General features: G+C 30.9%; 1 protein-coding gene across 1 annotated transcript; it reads left to right on the forward strand.

Annotated features, from left to right (window-relative positions):
- The first annotated feature begins 8,157 nt into the window (after positions 1-8,157).
- Positions 8,158-10,546, forward strand: LOC137822472 (protein LATE ELONGATED HYPOCOTYL). The gene is made up of 4 exons (XM_068627358.2): positions 8,158-8,250; positions 8,363-8,587; positions 8,678-10,021; positions 10,109-10,546. The coding sequence occupies exons 1-4, from the start codon at positions 8,158-8,160 to the stop codon at positions 10,490-10,492; spliced, it is 2,046 nt and encodes a 681-aa protein (XP_068483459.2). The 3' UTR covers positions 10,493-10,546.
- The last annotated feature ends 1,379 nt before the right edge of the window (positions 10,547-11,925 follow it).

The following is an 11,925-nucleotide window of genomic DNA, read 5'->3' on the forward strand; positions in this document are numbered from 1 at the left end:
AGAAATAAAATAAGAATGATATATAATAGATTTCTTTTATTATATATAACTATACATTATAAATAAATAAACTTTTTATAGAGATATAAGATATGTTTTTAATGAATTTTTAATACACTTTGAATACTCAACACTTACTTATTATCGAAATATCTTATAGAAATTTCTGATTGAGCACGTACAGCTTAAAGAAAAAGAAAGAGACTTAAAGTGAAGTAAATGATCAACCGAACAAAGGACATATCAATCATTATTCATAAAGTTTCAAATATTATTTAAATCCACTTTCTTCGTAAAAGTAAAATTATTTTTAAATCCGAAGTTATACTAAAAGATACTTTCAATTTATTTTGTAAAAAAGTTGTGTTCTAAAAATGGATTCTAACTTCTTCTTTTTTAATTTTACATTGAAGGTGTGTTTGCAAAGATTACTTCTGATTTTTTTTATTTGTTAACAAGCACGACTTTTTATTTATTTTTTTCGTTTTCCAATTATTTTGGTTTTTCAATTTTATTATCTTGTTATTATTATATTAATAAAAAAAATTAATAGATAATTTTTTGTATAACATTATATTTATAATAAATTTATCTATTTTAAAATATCTTTTATAAAATATATCGTAATTTAAGTTCTATACTTTTATTTTGCAATTTAATCATACATAATATTAAATTGATACACTGTATTAAAATTTAGATTAACTAAGTTTTGTCAATTTATTTTAGTCCATAAGATCGAATCTAAATAAAAAAAATTATGGATAATAAATTTACTTGAATTAAAATAAATTGTTGTAAAAATGAACTATAAAAAAGTTTGACAAAACCAAATTAACTATTGCAAGTGTTGACATAAATTAAAACTTCATAACTTCCCCCTTTTTTTTATATCTTTTTATTTCTTCTTATAGATTTTTAATTTTCATTCTCTCAAATTTCACTTCTTTTCCCTTTTCTTTATAGATTTTATTTTGTTTTTATTATTTTAAGAATAAAATCTCACCATTTGTTGGAGATCCCACATCGACTAGAGATTAGAGTCTTTCATTGTATATAAGTGGGTGCAAACCTCACCTTATTGAGCCGGTTTTATAGGGTTGAGTTAGGCTTAAAGTTCATTTCGTAATATGGTATCAGAGCCATTTCGAGTCTATCCTAGCGAGTATTTGTGTTGGACCTATCGTGTCACCCGCTATCACTCGGCGTGAGGGGTGCAAACCTCACCTTATTGAGCCGGTTTTATGGGGTTAAGTTAGGCATAAAGTCCACTTCGTAATACCATTGAAAAATATAAAGTAATTATGTATATGATAATGATTGAATTTTGAATAACTTACTTTTATTCTGAAATTTTTATATTATTAATTCTTCAACTTTATCTACTAGAGTTTTTGAGATTTTACCCGTTAGTTGAAAAATATTTTTTTTTTCAAAATTTATCTTTTGATTTGAATTTTGATTATTTTAATATTTTGCATTAAGTTTCTAATAGTGTGAATTTATTTTTTTGAATGTAAATAACTTTTAGGTAAATAAACTATTCGATAGTTAATTTTAAATTATGATGTATAATTGATTTTGAAATTGTTACTAGAGTACTCCGATTACTCTACTATTAATATGTTTCTACTATTAATATGTTCTTTTTGTCAATTAAAAACAACTATATTTATAGGTAGTAATGTTGAAATTTGTATTAATTGATGTTGTTATTAATTTCACATTTCAACTTTTAGTTTGTTATGATCCAATTGTTGTACTTGAATATGTTTTTGGAGTATTTTAGACTTGTTGAGTTTATGATTTGAAATTAGTTTATGTGATATCATAGGTAACTTTTACGTAGTTTTTAAGACTCTTGTGAATTGAATAAAGTTGATATGGAAGTAATCTTATATAATTATAAACATTCAATATAGCAATTCCATTATTTTCTTCTCGTATTATTATAATAGTTGAAATAAAGGAAATTGATCTCAAACGAGGAGTTAATATTTAATATTGAAAAAAAATAACTAAAAACATGACCAAATACATAAGGGTATGGAAAACATGTAAAACATAAAAAATGACATAATAATAAAAAAAGGCAGAACAACTCGGCTAAAAATCATTGTTTATGATTAAACTGAATGCTTTAGTTGGAAGACATCCTTCTTGGCTATAACATTTTGAAGCCCACTATGGAGTAGGTAAATCAATCATGTGTTATTTTTACAAATGCATGTGATAGGAAGGACAACGATATAAAAGAAAGGAAAGACAATACATCAAATGTTGGATGTGAAATATCGCAAATCTTCGTGTTTAAGTTATGTACTTTTTTTCTTATATATTTTTATGTCTTGTTTTTGTAAGCTTTTTAATGAGACATAATGAAAATAATTATCATATGTTTATCATATGTGAGTTTGATATTTTCAGTGAAATCATATCGTGTTTGTGAAGTAATAGGAATGAAAATATATTGTTTGGAATCATTGCCCAGTGATTGTATACTAAAAACAAGAAATTTGACTAGTTTTCGTTTCAATTTTAGTTTATTATGCACTCTTTTCTTTTGTGTATTCCATTATTTCTTTTCTATTTTATTATATATTTTTACTATTTTAATATCAATTCCTCGTGATTTTAATGCATTATGATGGTTGACAACCAGCAATTCTCCAAACTAACCAAATTTTTTAATTAATTTAAATTTTCTTAAACTAGGGTATTTATGATTCACCTAAATTTTTTTTAAAATTTGAATTCAAATTTTTTATTTTCTTAAATTAAGATGTTTATGTTTGAGATAAGTTTATCTACATTTATTTTAATTTTATCCAAAATTTTGATGAGGTAGTTTGAGTTTATTTGATAGAATATATTAAAATTAATATTATATATGTTTAAACTGTAATTTTTTTTTAAAAAGTGTGAGTTGGTAAAATAGGTTTCAGGAGAATCTCCAAAAAAATTAAGAAGATTATCGAACTTACTCATCATGTTTTATTTTTATCAGCAATAAAATAAATAAATAAATAGGATCCACTTTAGGGGTGGTCCAACCCTTATACATAAATACCTGACAATAACTCCTATTAGAACGTCTGCCTACCAGTTTGTCAAATGGGCTACCAGACCAACACTACCCAACATTACATAATCAACCTCATATAATCCAAAGGATTTAAAACCCAACTAGAATATGGGAAATAAGAAAAACGAGATTTTGCATGAATCCAAGACCATACCTTAACTTGCACCGAAGCGAACACCTCAAACACATCTGCCACTCCACTATTAAAGATGATCGAGTTCCTAATATTCCAAATTTTGCTCACAATGCCAACCCAAATTTTGCTAACAATGCCAACCAAGGTTGTCAAACTCGCGAGTCTACGTAGACTCGTGGGAGCTCCGTAGACTCGACTCCCAGACTCGACTCGTAAACTCGTAAGAATCTACTTTCCTATTAAAAAAAATTAATAAAAAAAATTAATAGTTTTTTAGAGCATTTTTACTTCTATTAGAATATGTAGTTCTATTGACCTCACTTGAATTTGATCCACACCCTCCCAGACCTTCCTTAAAAAATATACTGCACCTCCAAATTCAACTTCTACCCAAAAAAAACTAATGTGCAGCAAGCCCACTTCATTTTGCAGCAGCCCAATAAAAAAAATAGAACCCTAATCCCTTCCCTACCCTAATTTCACACCACCCATCTCAAGCAGCAACCTGCAACCACCGCGACGCCACCACCTGCAACCCGCGACCATCGCACGCTCCGCTCGATCTACCGCCGCACTCCACAGAAGAACATGATGACGCAGTCCACACGCAAACACAAACGACACCGTTTTGGGTTTAAAAAAAAACCCAGTTGGACTCGCCAACTCGGACTAGAGTCGCGAGTCCACCGCGATTTCACCGAGTCCGCGCCGAGTCCACCGAGTTTACCCCAAAAACAAGTTTACTACCGAGTTAACTCGGTAAGGCAAAGTGGGCACGTAAACTCGGACGAGTCAACGAGTTGACTCGCGAGTTTGATAACCATGATGCCAACCCAAATTGAACCCCAAACGTCGTTAACCGAAACAGAAGCCTAAGTCATCTTGGATTGTGCAAAATTTGACTCAGGGTCCTTTTGAAAAACAAACGACATTCCAAGCCACTCAAAGCACAGACACTAGATACACCAAGCAAACCTGCAAACAAAGAACAAGTGACACGACGACTCCTCCTCCTCCCCGCACAAACAACACAAGGAATTTTCCACCGCCACTCCACGCCTTACCAAATTAACCCTTGAAACAATCCTATTCTCCACCACCCTCCAAGCAGTGAATAAAGTAGAAGGCAAGGCTTTACACCTCCACAACTTACTGTGCTCAGGAGAAAATTCCCCTCCTCTACTATTTCCTGTTCATCATGTACTCACATATACTATTTCCTGTGTAGACATAAAGTTAGTTTGAGTATATTTTCCAAAGTATTCCATCAAATAAAATATTATATTAAAATCTGTAAAAAAATTATTATATTAAAAATTAAAAGTAGTTAGGGATCATATCATTTAAAAAAATGTTTATTTTAAAATTTTTTGTCGATTTACACATAATTTAATAGTTATTTCGTGATATAAAATATTCTGGTTTGATATGTGTCCTTGACACATAGAGAAGTTGGGCATATTTTTACAAAATCAATAAAATTTGTTATGATTGTACAGATTTAGGAAATATAGAACTACCAAAGACCATGTCTAAGTCTTAAATTGATATGGTGCCAAACCCAAACCCAAACCCAGTCCATTCAAATAAAGATAAAATAACCATGTACGAGTATTCACTTGACATGGTGCCAAGCATGACCTTGGTCCATTGATAAAAACCATGTACGAGTGGGTGTCGAGCCCAAGCTCAGTCTATTCAACTAGAAGATAAAAAATCATGTACGAGTATTCACTTGACATGGTGTCGAGCACGACCTTGATCCCTTGATTAAAGACCATGTACAAGTATTCACTTGACGTGGTGCCGAGCACAACCTTGGTCCATTGATAAAGAAACCATGTATGAGTATTTGACGTGGTGACAAACATGGCCTCGATCCATTGATAAACAAAATGTATGAGTATTCACTTGACATGGTGTTGAGCCCAAACCCTCGATCCATTCCATTCAAATAGAAGAAGAAAAACCATGTACAAGTCTTAATTGAACATGGTGCCAAGCCATAGCTCGATCCATTATATCAAAGACAAAAACCATGTAAAAGTCTTAACTTGACATAGTGTCAAACCTCTTAGCTCGATCCATTCAAATAGAAGAAGAAAAAATCATGTACAAGTCTTAACTTGACATGGTGTTGAGCGCAACTTGGTCCATTACGTCTAAAAAAGTTATGATTAGTTAGCCTCTAAGGCCTCGCTTTGAGGCTGGGGGCTTTTGGTATCATACGACGAGTCTGAGTAATTTTTATACTCTTGCAAATAAGAATAAATCTTATGTGGAAACAATCTTACATAATAATAAACATTCAATGTAATAATCCAATTATTTTCTCCTCATATTATTATAATAGCTAGAATAACAAAAATTGACCTTAAATGGAGAATTAACATTTCATATTGAAAAATATTGAAAATAAGAACCAAATATAGAAGGGTATAAAGAACAGGTAAAGCATACAAAAGGACATATATGATTAGAAAAAGAGAGGAGAACAACTTTAGTTGGAAGACATCTTTCTTGACTAGAATAATTTAAACAAATTATACACAACTATTTATTTTTAATAATACACTTAGTGGATGAGACTCTTCTTGACGAGAACCAGTTTTTCTAAATTTTATTCTAAAATAATTTTGATAAATCGAGTGGATTTAACAATTTTAGTGAATAAATAAGATTTACCATTGAATCATAACTCAAAAGCAAATAAAGTAATTTTCTAATTTAATCTAATTAATTTCGCTCATTAAATTGACTCTATTTCATAATAATATATTTGATTTAATTGTATGAACTAAAATAATAAAAGCAATCTATGTATAAGTATTATAGTGAATTTTATTAATTTAATTGAAATTTTAATGATATGGTTGAATTTGATTACAATATCTTGCTCTAGTTTGTGATTTATAATATTAACTATTTTATTGATTATTTAAATAATAGATTAATATATAAAATAATGAGAATTTGAAAGAAAATACTTGCTTGGTAAAGTAAACTTATCTTAACCTATATAGAACTATAACTAAAATTCATTTTTAAATTGTACCTATATGGATAATAAGGGGCCCAGACAGTACTAGTAACTTGGCGTAGGCATGCTGGCGATGTTCGAATCTCCACAAGTCTCCTTCTTCTGAAGTTGGTAGTCGGTCGGTCGAGGGTATGTGCGATTGCATTCTGACGAGTTATGGATGTGTTATGGTGGAATCTTGAAAACTACATTTCTCCTTTCTCTAGCCCCTTTATATGTGTCTATTTCCTGTCCATCTGTTACACCTTGGAGATGCCACATCTTTCCTTATTCAATGCTAATGATCGCTTATTAGTGATATTCTTTATTCCTTTAACGCTCATCAAGGCTATTAATGATGCTTGTTTCTTATTTAATGCTAATGGTAACCGATGCTAACACCTCTTACTTACTTATGATACTCTTGATGTTGTTACTTGTTTCGGTGTCGGTACCGATCGGTACATAAATAAATATGTTTAGAACGAAATGGTTAAATAGTTTTTTTTTTGTTATAATGATGATTAAGACATGTACATATGATACTAAAGATATATGAACAATTTCTGAGTATATATACGCTATTTTGTCCTTATATTATATATATATATAATATAATATAATTTAATATAATACGAAAAACTTGATGCAAGTTACGTTATAATGATAAAAAAAAATTATTAAATAGAAATTAATTTTGAAAACAAAATTAAAATTAGATACTACTTTATATATTAAAAGAATGTTATTATATAAAATAATTTTTATTATTAATAAATAATTTTTAAATTGGTATCTAACTAATTACTAAAATCTTAGTTACCAACTCCATAATCTAATGTCTAATTAGTTGATAATTAAAATTTTAATAATTAATCTAAGTGCATCCAATTTCCGGATAATTATAATTATAAACATATAAGTCTGAGATATTAAAAAAATCAGAATAACAACACCTATAATATTTTTTCATTTCAACCAAAATCTGTTTCCTACTGTATCAAATGTGTTTGTGATTTCTAGAATGACATCATCCTTAACATACAACCCAATGTCATTTATGGATTATTTATAAAGTCACAATGCCTTCACATTGGTCAATCATGAAACTGAGGATGATGAAGATGAAAATAAAGATAATAACAATATCCTACCACAAATTTGTATACAAATTAAGCTAGAATAATGAAGATCTAAAAGACAAACAAAAAGATCAACTTGTAGAAGAAGCTTTCACATATAAATATTTGTTTACTTTTTTTTTTAGGTGTTATTCTTTAAAATTAATCACCCCTTTATTCAAAATTTGTTTTGTATAAGGATCTTCAACTATATCTTTTATCATCAATTACATTCTTATTATTTTATATTTTCCAAATTACATTGAATTAACATTATTATTTTAATTAATGGACCACACTATTAAAAAAATATGTAAATTAATATATATAATATATTTAAAATTAAAAACCATAAGTAAATTTTTAATTTTTCAAAATAACAATAAATACCATTTTTAAATAAATAAAAATCAACAAGTTAATTAAAAATACCAAAACAGAAATTCAAATTTAGCCTCATTAACACTTCAAAATATTTAATTTAAAATTTATTCAAAAGAGAATTATTTTATTGAGATAATAATCTTTTATCTAATTTGTTCTTAGAATTTTTATGAATAGATATAGTCTAACATGGGAGTTTTAGTCTAGTTCTTCCATAAGTTTTTTAATTGTCTTTCTTTTTTTTAATAATATTTTTTTATGTGATAACAAAGGATTGTTGTTACTTGAGATATCAGTCTAGTTGAGATACCAATATATACGAAGTTGCACAGTAATACCTAATATATTGCTTTTATAAAAAAAAAAAACACAAAATAATAAGGAGTATAGTTGTATTAATCTAACCAAGAACATGACTTCAATAGGAAAACATATGGATATACAAACTATATGGATAAGAAACTTGATTTTTCTTTTCTCAAACTTGATTACAGAGATTTTGGATGTTTTCTTAGCTTTCTTTGGAGGTTGTAGATGATTTTGAAAGGCCATGTGCATAGTTTCATTATGCTTTATTGAATGCATTAAAATGTTAATACTGCAAATTTGACCTTCAGTTGGAGAAAGAGGGCTTTGTAAAGGGTGTTCCAATAGGACAAGCTCTTGATATAAACATACCTCCCCCAAGGCCAAAAAGAAAACCTAGCAATCCTTATCCCCGGAAGACCAATGCTGTTGTCCCAACCTTACAAAATGGAGCAAAAAATGAAAAGTCTCTCATTTCAATTGCATCTTTACATGGTAAACAAGCATTGGACTTGGAGAAAGAACCACTTCCAGAGGTTATATCTTTTTATTTTTTATACTTCAATGGCAATTCACACTATCTGTTTTTCCCCCTTTCAATAAAATCACTCTACTTGCTCTTTCAGAAGCATGGTGTGGAACTAAAAGAAAACAAGAAGGAAAGCAGATGGAAAGCATTTACCATTCTCCATGAGGCACCTCGTTCATCAGTATCACTGCTGCAAAGAAATTCATGTGCCTTAAGGGAGTTTATACCTTCAATAAAAGAGGTAATAACTCTAGATGAAACAAATGAATCTTTTATTACTGATGAGCTTCAAAATCACAAGTTGGAGTTACATGATGATGGAAACCACACACAAAAGACTAATGGCACATGTGAAGTCTTTAAGTTGGAGAATTTTGGTGCTTTGAAATTGGTTCAAACTGAGAAAACAAATGCTCCTCATTGTGCATTATCAATAGATGGCATGCAAGGAAATCAGAATTACCCAAGACATGTCCCTGTGCACGTCGTTGATGAGAACTTTGGAACCAATAATCAAAATCCATCCCCAGATATGTTTGTTCAAGACTCCATGTTCAATGTGCATCCTAAGATTCTCCCCAATTCTGCTGCATCAAACATAACTGAAAGCCAAAATAACACAGAACGGTCATCTGTTCATCAATCATTTCCTCCTTGCCCTCCCCTCACACAGCATAATCAAGGTGATTACCATTCATTTCTTCACATGTCTTCCACCTTTTCAAATCTTATTGTCTCTACCTTGCTGCAAAACCCTGCTGCTCATGCTGCAGCAAGTTTTGCTGCTACATTTTGGCCCTATGCAAATGCAGAAGCTTCCTCTGATTCTCCAGTGTGCACTCAGGGTTTTCCATCTGCACGAATTGGCTCGCCTCCAACTGTGACAACTATTACGGCTGCTACAGTAGCCGCCGCCACTGCATGGTGGGCTGCCCATGGACTGCTTCCTCTGTGTACTCCCTTTGCGTTTCCTCCTGCATCAGCGACCACAGCTCCATCCATGACTATTGGCGAATCACCACACAAAAACCAACAAGGAGAGGTTAAGCCACAAAACTCTCCTATGCTAGATCAGATACTGGATCCAGAACAATCGGAAGTTCTGCAAGCTCAACACCCAGCTGTTTCTTCATCAGAATCTCAGGATAAGGGAGATACCAATGTAAATATTGCATCAGAGGCTACTAATCCTGAGATGAACCAAGCAATTTCTGAGAATCCCGATTCCGACAAAATGAACGGCAGAAAACCCGTAGACCGTTCCTCGTGTGGTTCTAACACAACCTCTAGCAGTGAAGAGTCTGAGATACAACAGAAGGATGAGAAAGAAAAGGAAGAACCCAATACACTTGATGCAAACCTTTTAGGTACAGAGCCTAATAATCGTCGCAGTAGAAGCATTAACAACCTTACTGAATCTTGGAAGGAGGTCTCTGAAGGGGTATGACTGTTTATCTAATCAAGTGTTAATGCAGTGTATGTGTTTATATTATTGCTGCTTCTTTTCTCATGCCATTATTATTTTCAGGGAAGGCTTGCCTTTCAGGCGCTATTCTCCAGGGAGGTGTTGCCACAAAGCTTTTCACCTCTTCATGCTTTGATAAATGCAGATAATTATCAGCCACACAGCATTAAAAACAATGCAGACTACAAAGATGAAGAAGACCTTGAAACCAAAAAATGCAGTCCTAATTGTGATGGGCTGCAGAAAAGTGTGTTATTTGTGAAAGATAATGATGAGGAGGAGGGATTGCTAAGCATAGGTCTTGGACAAGGAAAGCTGAAGAGTCGTCGAACAGGGTTTAAGCCTTACAAAAGGTGTTCGGTAGAGGCAAAGGAAAACATGGTCTGCAACCAAGGAGAAGAGAAAGGTGCCAAGAGAATACGGTTGAATGAGGAAGCTTCAACTTGATGGTTGAGATATATGCATGCAAGCACACAAAGAAAATCTCTACTTTTGCATATAACATTTATATGTCCCTTTGATCTGGGTCTGTATTCCTTATCAGTTCACGAAACTGGTCGTGTAGATGTGTATAACATTCTTTTTGTTTCTTGGAATGATGTTACTGCAGTTCAAAACTCCGCTAAAATTGACCTAGACAACAAACTTTAAGTACTGTTTGTGCATGGATCGTTTAAGAATTTATAATCCATCGTTCAGTCACTTCACAAGATGCTGCTAATGCCTTTTCGAGTCTTCTAATTCATCATAGATATGGAGCATAGTAAGAAGTGTTCTTTGCTTGATTTGCAACTCCAAATTCCATATAATTTAACGGTGGTAGGTGATTTTTTTTTTATAAAAGATAAATTTAAATTAGGGGTAATGATTTAAACATTTAATGTTATGATAACCAATATTATTCACTTTATCCACTAATTTCATTCATTATTAATTTTAAATATGATTTTTATTCATAATAAATTGTAAAATAATAACTATAACTAGTACTCTATTATATGTTTATAATTAAAACTTACAATAAACAAATTATAATTTAGTTTTAAAATATGATAAATTGTTTTAAATTATTTAAAATTTAAAAATTATTTAATTTTATTTAAAAGATAGAGATAAAAGAATAGTTTGTTGTGGGGATAATAATGGAAATAGTGCATGTGAAATTTCACCTCGAAGAAAGAGAAAAAAGAATGGAGAAGGTTCAACTAAAAAAGTGACATAGTCTTCTTATTCCTCTTACAAATATTTTATCTATTTACCTGCATTAAATTTAAAACCTCTAAGTTCTGCAGACCCAAGACATGTTAACTGCAAGCATATAGTTGTGTACCCAAGAATAAATTCTAAATGTACACGTAATGCTAAGTTCAAATCCAGAAATGATAGGATAATTATTCCTTTTATATATTGTAAATATTATTTCGACACATACAAACACTAGTCGTAAGAAAATTATATGTAGAATGTAATCATACCTACAATTTTAATTGCGACTTATTGAAAATCTCTTTTGTGTTCATCCTTACATTCTCTTAGCTGAATGAATGTCCTACGGTGGCGTGGCGTGGATTGACACCAACGATCCAATTACGTTTAATTAAGATCAGTGAAATTAAGTCGTTATTAAGAATTAGGTAATACACATTTAAGCACGATTCACCTCACTAATCCGGCCCAACAATGTAGGTCTATTAAAATAATATAAATAACACATATTCTAACAAGAAGCAGGTACATAATTTATTATTGTGTTCTGACAACTGAGTGTCGAACCCTTTACTGACTTGAGTGTCGAAGTGTCTTCTGTAAGTACCCCATTCGGAATTCACTAGGCCTCAGTTTATTTTTGGAAACGGAAAGAAGAAGATTTACTATGTGTG

This window comes from Phaseolus vulgaris, chromosome 9, assembly GCF_051622355.1.
Source record: "Phaseolus vulgaris cultivar YP4 chromosome 9, ASM5162235v1, whole genome shotgun sequence".
NCBI lineage: Eukaryota > Viridiplantae > Streptophyta > Magnoliopsida > Fabales > Fabaceae > Phaseolus > Phaseolus vulgaris.

Coding starts and splice junctions, on each gene's coding strand:
- LOC137822472 (XM_068627358.2), top strand. CDS start 8,158: ATGACTTCAATAGGAAAACATATGGATATACAAACTATATGGATAAGA. Junction 8,588..8,677: donor AGAAAGAACCACTTCCAGAG/GTTATATCTTTT, acceptor TTGCTCTTTCAG/AAGCATGGTGTGGAACTAAA. Junction 10,022..10,108: donor GGAAGGAGGTCTCTGAAGGG/GTATGACTGTTT, acceptor TATTATTTTCAG/GGAAGGCTTGCCTTTCAGGC.